This window comes from Chaetodon auriga, chromosome 4 (assembly GCF_051107435.1).
Source record: "Chaetodon auriga isolate fChaAug3 chromosome 4, fChaAug3.hap1, whole genome shotgun sequence".
Lineage (NCBI taxonomy): Eukaryota > Metazoa > Chordata > Actinopteri > Chaetodontiformes > Chaetodontidae > Chaetodon > Chaetodon auriga.
Window position 1 is genome coordinate 21,789,478 of NC_135077.1, and position 13,534 is coordinate 21,803,011.

Genomic DNA, 13,534 nt, shown 5'->3' on the forward strand with positions numbered 1-13,534 from the left:
GGGAAATTGTGATGAGCTTTTATATATTAAACCATAAGTCAATTCATTCGGAAAAAAAATCAACACATTAATTGATCATGAAAATAATTGTTTGTTGCAGTCAGTAGAAATCGGTGATATGAGCAGGAGAGGTGAGTGGATATGTGCTAAATGTGATGTGTAGACATTGTTGGGGAAATAATATGGAGATAAGCGAGGCTTTCAAAGGGGGACTGAAGTGTCAGCTTATATAGCGGCTCACAGTACTGGGTACAGCGTGACCAGCCCTTTCAATCAGTTCCCTGCATGAAAAAATGGGCAGGCACACCGAACCAGGGCTGTCATGGGGGGAAATCTCTGAATTCAGCCAGCTGTAACTTCCATCATGGGAGGCAGAGAAGGAACAGTTAGTTTTCCTGTTGGATTCCAGCTGGGGGAGAGAGAGAGAGAGAGAGAGAGAGAGAGAGAGAGAGAGAGAGAGAGGCCCTACAACTGTTTCACTGGGAGGCTTGACTTAGTTCAAAGGTGCCTGAGGTAGCATTATATGGGGGGGCAGGGGGGATTTCCTGGCTACGCCCCTGTTGGTATCAGCGTCTGTCAAGAATCCCTGCAGGCCCAGTCATACCGCTGTCCTCTGCCTTATAATAATCATATGGAAGATTGGAAATTTCAGCATTTGCAGGTTTCTGATCATTATCATAATCACCTCTTGCAAAGATGAAAATTTAGGGTTCAGTCTAGAGAGGAGGCAGTGAGCCTTGCAGTAGCCTGGAGCACCGTGTCTGTCGCTGAACAGCCTCACGCCGAGTTTCACCACACGGTGGCCCTGTGCCTCTCCGCCTCGCCTCCGCCACCGTAAAGCTCAACCTCCCTCCGTCCCTCCTCCCCGACCACCACCACCTCCTCCTCCTCCTCCTCGTCCTCCCTCTACTTCCATTCCTTCCTCCCGTCGCGCTGCGCAGAGCCACAGACGGTCCTCCAGCTCCGTGCAGCCCGCTGCGAAGATGGTCGGCGGCTTGTGTGCTCGCAGGTTGGCCCGCCGGTCGCGGTCCGCCCTGATCGCAGCCCTCACGGTGCTGCTGGTGCAGACGCTGATTGTGTGGAACTTCAGCAGCCTCGACTCCGGCGAAGACAGGGAAAACGGAGGCTCCAACGTGCGGGGGAAGAGGGACCAGGTCGCAGGCAACAAAGCCGCTGGCAGCGACTATTTCCAGCACGGGGTCCGGCAGCAGCAGCATCTTCCTCCGCCGGGGAAGGGGACGTCTCGCCTCATACAGCAGCCGGTAAGACAGAGGCGCTACACATGTATTCATATCATACCCGCTAAAAAGAGAGACTGTCTCGCCGGGGATGAAGCCCGGAGGGGTTGGCAGGCAGGTCAAAACATCTCCAGTGTGCGCTCTTTTATGTGAGACAAGCACACGGCCTGGCCTCAAAATGAATGAATGTTTGATTGTTGTCACTTGATCAGAGGCTGTCTCGTTGGGAAATGATAGGATGTCTGAAGCAAGACAGATGCAAAGCGAGCTCCCGTGTTTTTTACGAGACGAGCATCCTCAGCTGAGCACGGGCTGAGGACACATTGCGCCGTTTGAATGAACGCACTCCAGTCTCCGCTTTAAAATGCCAAAGCTGAGGGGGACATCTGAACTCAGGATGGTGTGGTTCTCCAGGGCGGACTGATGGCCATGGCAGGGCGAATCCTTTCATAAGATAATAGCTGAGGAGGTGCCCGAATAGCAGAGCCACTGGCTGGGGTTGTAGCCTCGAACTGTCACGGTCTGTTTGGCATTTGAAGTCAAACACAGGAGCTGCATGGCTCAGCAGCACTGTCTGAGCAAGGCCAAATTGAAACATAACCCAATTTGCAGAGTTGTTTTTGATGAGTGTACAAAGATTAGAGTCATCTGCTGTTTGTGAAAACACAAAGAGTTTTATTGGTAGTGGCAACATGAGAGGCAAAGGTTGAAGATAGATGTGATTGTGGAGCAAACCAAATGAACATGTTGCACAGCAAAGGAGGAAATGAAGTTAAAGATAGCCTGTGGAAGCGTGGCCATGCAGAAACAGTGGAGCTGATGCCCCGCTCTGCTCCTCGAAAATATAAGAATTGGCTCCCCCAAAAATCCAAATGTTTACTTGCCGACTCCACTGACTGCTCCCTGTGCCCTGCAGGCTGCACACTGAGCAGGTTTTGTATTGGTACAGAGCTTTTTCCTGCGCAGCATGTGATTAATTTTCACAACCTGATGTCTGGAATTAAATTCTCGAAAATTGGGCTTCTTGCTCGCGTGGTCTCTCAAGCAGTTAGGCTGCCCTGAAGAAATTGGACACGGTTGTTCGTGGCAAGCGTGCAGCCTTTTCCCCTTCACAAAGCTGCCAGCCATTCAAGTGTAGCCTGCTCCTCAGCCACCATGCAACCAGGAGATAACCGGCTTTGATGTAGCTTGATACACTGTGGCCTCCGCGCTCAGCCAGTCACTCGGAGCCGTGCGCTGTATCATCTGTCTCCTCTGCAGATTTTACAGTGACTCACTCACTTCATCTGGTAGAACTGTTTGTCCCACCTGCCGGCATCTCCACAGCACAAAGTCATGCCGAGGATGGGTTATGTTTGAGTCTATTTTTGGACACTTGGAGAATCCTCTAACAAAGTGTGTCTGCTGTGCTCATTAGTGAGTTTACATTAGAGGCTGTTATTATTGTTTGCTGTATGGAATTACTGCAGCTTCCCAATAAGGACTGTACAGAAATGAGTAATGCAATGACATAACAGGAACTGTGGCTCAGTTGTGTCAGAACCTATTCACACTGCGTCATCATCCGTTTGTCCAAATGTGTTTCACTATTAAAGCACACAGTGGAACTGCACCCGCGACCTTTTAAAGAAGGCCTTTCATCCCCATCGCCTCGAGGCACTTCACACAGCCTGTATGCCAGTCAGTCCACCAGCCAGTCAGCTCGCCTGCTGCCTGCCTGTCACATCGCCGACTCCCTCTCTGCAGTTCTGTGGCCCCCGGACTCTTAACATTCAACTGGTCACCCTCGGCCACATGCATTCCCTCAACTGGTTAATCACCGCCTTTTCATTCTTTCTCCCTTTGTGGGTGGTGTGTGTGTGTGTGTGTGTGTGTGTCCGTGTCATTGTGTGTGTCTGTGGCTTGGCAAGGCAGAGTTGTCCAGCCTAAGGGTGACGCATAAGTGCCAACTGATGCTATATGAAGCGCCACGCCTGAGAGACGGGAGAGCAGCACTTTGATCCAGAATAGAATGAGCCAGAAGCTACAGTATGACAAAAGCAGAATTTCTATGTGCTAACTTGTGTTGGATGAAACATCAGGCAGAGCTGTGTCATCCCAGCAGGCAGGAGCTACAGTTGTAATTAGTGGTTGTCTCCTGTTGTGTCTCTTGAGGGAAATGCTGCTAGAGAGCATACATGTTTTCTTCTCTGGTTCGGTCAAGTTCTGTTGTTCACGTCTCCACAACATATCTGGATGCACTCGCACGAGTGCTACAATGTTAGCTGCGAGTGTTTTCACACAGACGCCGGCTACCTGTTGTAGATTCCTCATTATAAATTTCTAGACTTATTAATTACTCTGTCTTGTTTTGCCTGACATCGGTTTATTATAGGAGATAGCATCATACAATTATTATTAATAGGTGCTTATTAAGGCGGTGCTGGTGATGGATGTGAAAAACTGTTAGAGTGCCAGAATTAAACCAGTCTACCTCCAGGAGGAGACTGAATAAAGCTTTGAGAAGTGCCTGGCTCCAGCCTTCACATCTGGCCGTCAGCGCTTTCTTTCCATCTGCCTCGGTAGCCGTATACTGTCATGATCCTCATGTGCGCAGCGGGTGTCCAGCTCACACATGTTGTGAAAAGTTTCCCTATTAGTTTCCCTATTAGTCATGGTATTACATGTAACTTTACCCCTGATGTACACTCTTTCCATTGTACAGAGTTTTCCTAATGGCTTCCTATGGCAAAGATGGCATTACAAACCAACAGAAAATGCACGTTTACTGCAGTTTTGTCTACACAGTTCCACTGCATGGTGGTAATACATCTTAACCACAAATTAATAGACATTATATTTTATGATAAAGATGCTCAACACTCTTTTTTTTCCCCACAGTGGCTCACTTGGCTTTGGTGCAGGCCTAATTTTCTACAAAGAAACGAGTGCCAGCAGATATGATACTTGAGTATTTTGTGACTGACAGAAGATGTTGGACACTGTATTAGAAAAAGAGGAAGAAAGTCTGCAACTACCAGCTCTGTGGGGGTTCCCATATGTCAGCGTAAATAGCCTGATATTAATGGTCTTATGTAACTTTAAATAACACTTCCCATTCTCTTATAGTGATGGCTTCTTATGCTGCAATCCAAGTCTTTGAAGCTGTTTTTCAGGAGTTAATGAGACTAAATGAGCTCTGCGATGTTTGGTAAAGGCAGTCAGAGTTAACATGAAAGAGACTGAAAATGAAATAACTGAGTGACCACTTCAGACGTGTTGGGCTTATCATTTAAATTATACTCATGTGCAGCACAAGTAACAATGCACTCTACATATGTTTTGCATCTAGGAGCTTTGCTGAAATCTGTTGTTGCTACCAGTCTGTTCACCGACCACAACCACAATGTGATTCATCCCACTGTGTCCATGATCACAGTGCTGACTCACACACAAGCACACGCACGGACGCACGCACACACACACACACACATACACACACACACCAGAACTCACACACACACCCAAAATTATGTATGTGTGCATGTAAAATGCAGGGAGGCAGCTCCACACAAACACACCCACATTCTCATGCATATTTATAGTAATGCACAAATTGAAAGAGTCACAAAGAGTCCTTTTATTCCAATTTGTGTTTTTGAATTGGCGTTATGACATACATTATGATGAGGGGGTATACAGTCATAGCTTCAAATGCCGATTTCAAAAAAGTTGGGACAATGGTTTTACAAAGAGATCCTGAACCTGTGTATTAATATCCTTAATCCAGTCATGTGTTCACTAAGTGGTGAACCTTGCTCCATCCTTGCTTGTGAACGGCTGAGCCTCTCCAGGATGCCCCTTTCATACCCAATCATGATACTATCACCTGTTACCAGTGAACCTGTTTACCTGTGGAATGTTCCAGACAGGTGTTTTTGGAGCGTTCCACTACTTCCCCAGTCTTTAGTTGATCCTGTCCAAACTTTTTTGAAACATGTTGCTGCATCAGATCCAGAATAAGCTACAAAAATCAATGAAGCTGATGAGATCAAACATTAAATATATTTTATTTGTGCTGTTTTCAGTTGAATACATGAAACAGTGAAAAAGGATTAGCAAGTTATCCCATTCTGTTTTATCTATGTTTTGCACAGTGTCCCAACTTTTTTGCAGTCAGGCCTGTAATGACTGCACCGACGTCATAGCTTTGAATTGAAATTCAAACTGCAGTAAGAACATGTTAACAAATGGAGTGTTTGGTTTTTAATGATCTGGTTGAATTCTAAATTTACAGTATGTGTGAGAAAACGCTTAAACTTTGCCGTTTGTAAGCACAACAGGCCGTGGCCTGTTCCTTCAAACTAAACTTTTGACAGTGACAGCTCTAACATATACTGTGTATTACAGAGGAGTGATACAGAAGTGCACTATTGTGTGTCAGCCTTCTCATTTTTCCTTCCGTGAACATCTTTTCATTCACTTTGTAACAAAACTGCCTTTCTCACCTTCCCCTCGTGTTTCAGAGTCGGTTCTTTCTCACATTGCGTTCCTGGCAGCGTAGCTTGTTCCGGAGCCATTTCATGTGCCAGTCACTGTCAGAGCTGGGTTTTGTATCATAGCAAACCACTTTAGCAGTTGTAATTGGCAGTTAAATTGGCACTCCCCAAAAGTAAATCGTCTTGAAGCGTGAGCTATTCTGCTTTAAACAGACCTTTGAACATACATAATTACAGTCCAGAGACACCCAGAAGATGCACTATGTGATTTAAAATTTCAACCGTCCCAATCATTACACCAATAAAGTGTTACTCTGTAAAACCCGTAATGAGGGAAAAGTAAAGCACTGCCTGCCCATCAGTCCATCCATCTGTCGTCACAGAGAGCTTCTTTTTCAAGTGCCGTTAGTCTCAGAGAGAGGTGGGAACATGTTGAGATCTGAGGGAAGACGTACGCACCTCAGACTTAAAAGAGAGACACTGAATACCCAAGACACTTTGAAGTCGATGTGTAATTTGTATACATGACACCATCCCTCAAAACCTGCCATGGGAAAACATTTTATGATTCTCATAATGCAGAGTACCGTTAAAACCCTCTCCTGTCATTTCCCTGTGCTGATCCTGCTCGTATGTAAACTATCAACGTCAGTATGGAATCCCAACACTTCAGACTATGTATACTTTGTACACTGAAAGTTTGGGGTATCCATAGCAGCTCGAACATCACAGCAGACACTTGTCTGTGAAACACTCCTAGCACAGGTGCTGAATGTACTGCGGGCCTCTTCAGAGTGGTATCCATGTAATCTGTTTACAGCAGAGGCAGCAGCCTCTCTCTCTGCACCCCTCTGTCCTCTTCGCTGACTCTGTGTAAAGGAGGAATAGGCTTTTAACTATTCCACAAGTGTCAGGATGTTAGAAATACTAAGTGTACACACGGGAGCAGAAAACACACTTGCATGACTCACACAGTCCTGCCAATTATGTGGAGTCTTGTTTTGGAGATGAGAGTAGAGCAAGTTCCATAATCGTGTTATATTTAATAAGGCAAATGGATAACTGCATCATCAAGTCAATAGCGAACAGTGTGTTGAGGGTTTAACGTCTGCCACATGTGTGCACTAATTCTTCTTCAAGATAGCTTGAAAGTAATGCAGTCATGAATTTTACCTGTCTGAGAAGTCTAAGAAGAACTCTGACCAAGCAGTTGTGTTAACTTCAACGTACTACAGATGCAATTTAAGAAAGGCATTGAGCTGCAGTATATGGGGCTGCTGTGAGATGGGAAACCATGCGCAAGTATAATCTTTAAATTTCATCGCAAAGTTACACACTACTGAAATTATCCTGTACCACATTAAGAACAAGTAGCCATTTCGAAGGATGGCTCACAGCCAAAGATCACATCGCTGCCAGCCGGGTGGAGAAAATGTATCCAGCACCAGTCCGAGACCACCACCCAGTTGGTGTGCTGAATGATTGAGACCTGCTGCCACTCAGTGAGGTAGAGGACGAGGGACTCAAAGAGCTAGTTCACCACCTCGAGCCTGAGTGCGTCATGCCATCGAGAGCTGCTGTGACTAAACGCATTGAAAAACACTTTGAGAAGAAAGATGTGCTACAAGTCAAGCTAGCCGGGCCAGACAAGCTAGCTCTGAGCACCGACTGCTGGCCTGCTGTCATGAATGAAAGCTACATCACAGCTACCTGTCACTTCATCAGAGCTGTCTGGGAGGTGCAGTCCAGTGCGCTCCTTGGCTCAAAATGAACCAAAGCTGACGTCCCCAGTGGGAACACTTCTCTGTCTCCGTGTCACATTTTGCCAAATATTCTTTGGCTGCAGCTTGTCAAATCAGAGGATTCGCTGCTTTTCTCTGCTTGAAATAATTGTACATTGAATATTGTGGATTTTACGCTGTTGGTTGAACAAAACAAGCAATTTAAAGATATAATTTGGGGGTATTCTGACAAGCATTTTACACTATTTTCTGACGTGTCATTGACTAAAGATGAATCAGTAATTGCACAAGCACTGTGTCGTCATTCGTGATGGTCCTGTCACCATGGAACTTTTCCATGTCACCCCACAGATGGGTGACAGATGAAAAGAAAATTCACTATTTGTAAAGGGAAGTGCTCCTTGTCATAGATTCTCCGAGTCTACTCTATTGATTTTTAAGCATACGAAGTAAAAGACATTCCCTCATTTAGCGTTTTGATGATGGTGGTGGAGAGCGTCATCTAACATCTGTGTCCATAATAGTTCAGTTAGGTTTAGATCTGGTGACGGCGAACCTGTCTGTATGTTTGAAAGCCCCAAACCAATTTCTTTAACAGATATGTGAACATGGAAATGTCCCAGATGCCATGTCTGAATGGGGGCAAGTTGGGAGAAAAGGGTCTCTTTTGACAGCACGTTGACAGAGTAATGCACATGTCTTGAAGGGGCTTAACAGACACCATTTACAGTCCTTTCTCCTCCGCTCGTCTGTGTGCATGCCTGCGTGTCTGTGTGTGCTCTGTGCTCAGCTTGATGCCTTTGTATGCCTCATCTGTAAAACTGCAAAATCAAAGATCGTAGCTACTGTTCATCTCTCTCCTGTCAAGTCTATTCAAACAAACCTCACCATTACCACCAATTAGAGTTGCATCACTCTGTGTCAACCCTCCCTCCACACACACACGCAAACACAAACACACACAAACACAAACACACACACACACACACACACGCAAACACCACAGCTCCAGCCCAGCCGTCTCTCCTGCCTCTGTAAGACAGCCTGCCTCTCTCCCCCCAATCTTCCCCTCATCCTCCCATCATCCTCAGCCTCCGTTACAGATGGTTTCATTCCCCAACACATTAATAACGCATCATCCAGATGAATGAAGCTATATAATACCTAGCGTTGCCAATAATCCCACAGGTAAGAGGCTTAGCAGACAGCCCTGAGAGAGAGACAGAGAAAGAGATAGGGAGACAAGACGTGGGGTGGGGGGGGGGGGTATCTGAAGTCGGGTATCCATGTTGATATTTAGCGCACAACCGAAAGGCTACACACACACACACACACACACACACACACACACACACACACACACACACAATTTGGTCAAGACCATCACCATATGGAGGGGTCATTAGGCCAATCGTTCAACTCCCTTGCTGTTTAGTTGTTGCAGGATTATCCACTTAAATAGATCTGCTGTATTTTATACAGATCAGTGCCAACTGCTGTAAGACACTGTACTTGAATTGAATAATTTGGAATTTATTGTCATCGCATTGAACTGATTAATAAAAGCTAACGTTTTTTTAGAAAAAGGAACACACTTAGCTGTTGTAAATTCATTGCACTGGTTTGAATCATACTCACATTATTGTAGATTTAAACACTAGTCTATTTCTTGTTCTGTCTTAGTGCTGATTCAAGGACTCAGCCTGAAGGTGGGAGAATATACTGGTTCTAGTTTTCATTAGATGCTGGGGCCAGTTTAAGATAGGATGTGATATTGATCCGTTAGGTACAATTTTCAGGATAAGAAAGCAGAAAGAAACAGCTTGTGAAAACTAAGGCTCAGGGTGCTGTATGATCATAATTTTATTTTTAGGCCCATGCACACAGCATGTGTCTCAGACCCTTATCAGAACTGAAAAAAAAACAAGCAAACTAAATTTAAATCCCCCATAAACTTGGCTGAGGCTTCAGATTTATAACAGAAAGCCTGCGTTACTGACTGGAGGTATGAAGGAGTTTGAAAGACACGACTGCTCACCAACCAGTAGGCATTTTTTGGTCTTGACTGCTCTAGGGACTAAATACTAGGACCAGGATATCTGGATCAATTTAAGACTTTCAAGCCGTCAAGTCTAATTTCCAAAAATGCCTTAGAAACTCAGATTTGGCAGTACTGTTACAAACACATTAACTGGCTCCTTGTGAGGATGAATGTGGAAATAACTTCAGCTAAAATACAGCCTGTGCTCACACTAACCTTTACCTATGGCCAGCGGAGAGACAGTCATTTGTAAAAAAACGTAGTGTTTTATTGATTGTGTTTCGATACACAAATTCTGGAGCGACTTGTATTTGAGGGAGGATCGTGTGTCTTTTCTATAATGGAACACAAGTGAGTTTTCTCTTGATGGTGTATGCTGCCAAGCTGGGAGGTGCGACATGATGAGAAGCTGCACTAGCATGATCCCATCAGGTCAGATTGCCTCATATATCCTTTTTGTTGCTGATTTTTCACCCCTCTCACATTGTGTACTGTATCTATAACATCTACAGTATATTGTAGCCCCTGCAACATTCACAATAAATGGACTTGGGAGTGTGTTTGTCTCGAAACCATAATGGTCACATCGCAGTGAAAAACACTTGACGGCCTCATTGTAGGGGAAGTATAGGGTAGATTGCCCACTTCTCTGAAAACTCTGCAGTGCCGTGATACAGACGTGCAACATGCTGATCCACGTGTGACACCCAAATGCACATGAACATGTAATCACACCCACGCAGGGTAATGACACTGAGCATGAGCCGCTGCCTTGCTATCTCCTCTTCAACACACCATACACTAATCCCCATGAATTGTGTTACTCTAATAAGACGAGGGGGGTTGTGACAGAAAGAGAAAAGAGTACGTGGCAGTATGGTGAGGACACAGGGTGATGACACGTCAGCTGGGTAGAGATAGGGGCGATCTGGCCTGTCAGGCAAAGCCTTTGTCCTTCCAGTCCCTCGGAGCAAGAGGAGAGGAACTGACAGCGGCGCTTTTCTTCGTCTTCGTCCTCTTCCTCCTCCTCCTCTTTTCTTTTCTCGCTAATGGAGCTGAATGCCAGCAGTCCAGAAGACTTGTCTCTATCTGTGATTAGAGAGAAAGTGAGAGGAAAAAGAAGGAAGCAGAGATAGAGACAGGCAGATTCTATGCAATACTGTAGAAAGGTGTAGGAAGAAATGTTGGGGTGGGGGGGGGGGGGGGGGGGGTGTCGGAGGAGAAAAGATAAACGTCTCATCCCTTCTACAAATCCGACGTCGACTCAAATCCCAGCGTAATCCTCAGGGGAACCCGGTTTGGTTTGAAGCCTTGCTAGTGTAGCTTGGGCCCGGCTGGCAAAGACTGCGTAGTTGGAGGCCATTTCTGGAAACTAACCTGAGTCCAAATAGCCTCCATGCATGCAGGGATCAGGTCTGTAATTTCCCCCTCTGTTGGTGAAGTTTAGGATTTAGAGGTAAGTTGATGCCAAGACACTGATCAAGCTGGTTTTATCAAGCATCTCTAAATACGAGCTCTCATTTAGGGTTACACTGAGTAGGATGGCTGAAGGAATCTGCCCAATAATCCCAGTTCTCCACTGCCACTTGAAACAGGTTGCGATTCCATTGGTTTAATTATCCAGCCGGGTGGATACTTGCTTCTGACAGATATTTCTTTGTAGTGTCCACACCTGGATAACATTTCAGAGTTGCCAACGGTTTGAGGTGAGGAGAACTTCTGTTGTTTGAAGATGTCATTCAACAGACCGATGATATAATCATCATCATGACTGCAGAGAAATGTGTGTTAAATTATGCAAAAGGAATTTACAGTTTTCCATTTTCTGCAGTGGTGCCACTGGGGCTGTGTATTGAACCTCTGTTTTTTTAGCACCAATGGAAATGTGCCAGCAGCACATTGTCAAAAACTGGAGCGCTGGCATCAAATGTCTGGTCAGTTTTTGAATCCTGTTGGCTTATTATTTGACCTTCCTCTATGTTTACTTGTGTTTGGACAACAAATAACATTTAAGAATTTATTATTATTTTGTTAAATGAAAAACAAAAGATAGAAAAACATATCAGTATTTCTCCAATATTAAAAAAAACATAATTTTGGTATTGCACCAACTCTCAAACAGAAATTCCAAATACAATATCGCAGCCATAAAAAAATGATTTAAATGTTTCACTCAATGTGCAGTAAGCAGATTAGGAATATGCATCATATGAAAAAACATTGGAAAGCTCACTGAAGACAGCCAGAGCGTACCAGTCAAGATGTACACACCTGCAAAACATCCACACAAATGCATAAACGTGCATACACACACTCTTCAGTGTCCCCTTGGTGCTGAAGGCGCACACCTACAGAATGCATAAAATCATAAAATACTCTTCCCTGCATCACAAAAAACACTCACCCACACAATCTCCCTCTCACAAACACATGCACTAACACACACACACACACACACACACACACACGTTTGCACATACACAATGGCCTCCATCTCCCTGCTCCTTCCACCTTGGCTCGTGCACCACACGCACACACTTTGAGAGTAAATAGAATTATAAAACACCCAGTGCACCACATGAATAGCTGCTCTTCAGTATTCATGTTAACCACCAGGACCAGCCGGAGAGCTCATGCTCATTACTGAACAGGTGTTTTCTCCATCAGCAGAGCATTTAGATCCAGTCTGTCCTTCCTGCCTGTCTCCACTCCGCCGAAGCGTGGAGCTCGTGAGGTCTGAACGCGGACGCACACATGAACGCCGTCACGTTTGCATCCTTCTCCGTGACTACTTCCTCCCCCTCTTCATCCCCGCGTGCTCCCACCCCTCCTCTCCCCGGCCGTCCCCTCCTGCCTCCTCCACTTCTTCTCCCATCTTGAGTGGGGATGTCTTACTGCGCCGCCGAGTCGCTCGCTGGTCCTCAAGACGCCGCAGGCCTCCCAAATCAGCTTCAATGAGGAGCCCTGCAGAGGCTGTCGCTGCCGGGGAGAAATTGCGCTGTAATTGAGCTGCTTGATAATAATACGTTCTTCTCTCTGATTTCCTACCAGCGGTGAATCATCAACACCATCATCATCGTGCCATCACATCAGCAACGCTCCGCAGACGCTTCCACGCCGCCGCCGCCGCCGGAGTTGACCTGCTCTTTCACTTGATTCTCCGTCTCTCTCTCTCTCTCGTCAATTGCTCTCGTTCCACTTATTTTATTCCCATTTCCTCTCTGTTTCACTTTTCTCCTCGCTCCTCTCATCTCTCTCCAACCATCCTTCCCGTTTCTGTTCCATTTCATTGGACGGCATGCCTCAGAGGTATACAGAAATTACAATGTACAAAAAAAAAAAAGTGTGTGTGTGTGTGTAGGGGGAGGCGGGGGCAGAGGGAGAGGAGATAATTAGGATGGGTGATTGTGTGAGCACAATGTCAAATGCCTCTTTGCTACGTACTTAAGGCATTCATGCTTCTGTGGCATGAAGCGGGGAAGCTTGATCGTTCTTGTGCAACAGTTTGAACTTCCTTTTTTTGGAAAATGATCTGAATTTCAAACACTTTGAACATTTCACCCATAAGTGCTGTCTTTTTCGAATTCTCTCCATGCTGTTGCAAAATATTCCCCCGTTCATGCGTTCCCTCATAAAACTTTCACAGGGCATAAAGCCCCCTGTGTTTCAGCCCATGGCAGTTATAGGCGGTTTGTTGAAGGTGAGGGAGTGTGTGTTTGTGTGTGTCTGTGCATGTTCATGCTTAATGTGACAGAGGATGAGAAAGACTGAAATTGCAGCTGAGCAATATTGGAAAGTTGGTTAAATAATGAGGAAAGTAACTAAAAAAGACTTTGTGGCGTAAAGGGGAAAAAAACTGAGACAGAGGGTTAATCGACTCCAAGACACACAGACTGAGATGTAAAGAGAAAAAGAGGTTAAAGGAAAGGGAGAGCTTGCCAAGACGGATTTTACACTGTGTGTGTGTGTGTGTGTGTGTGTGTGTGTGTGTGTGTGTGTGTGTGAGCCACTGGTATGAGGAGAGTTTACACATGG

At 45.4% G+C, this 13,534-nt stretch overlaps 1 protein-coding gene across 1 annotated transcript in view; it reads left to right on the forward strand.

Annotated features, from left to right (window-relative positions):
* The first annotated feature begins 927 nt into the window (after nucleotides 1-927).
* The window catches only part of xylt1 (xylosyltransferase I), a 75,358-nt gene continuing 62,751 nt past the window's right edge, over nucleotides 928-13,534 (forward strand). Inside the window, exon 1 of the mRNA XM_076728664.1 lies at nucleotides 928-1,262. Coding sequence (XP_076584779.1) covers nucleotides 984-1,262 — 279 coding nt within the window. The 5' untranslated portion in view covers nucleotides 928-983. The remainder of the gene's footprint in view (nucleotides 1,263-13,534) is intronic.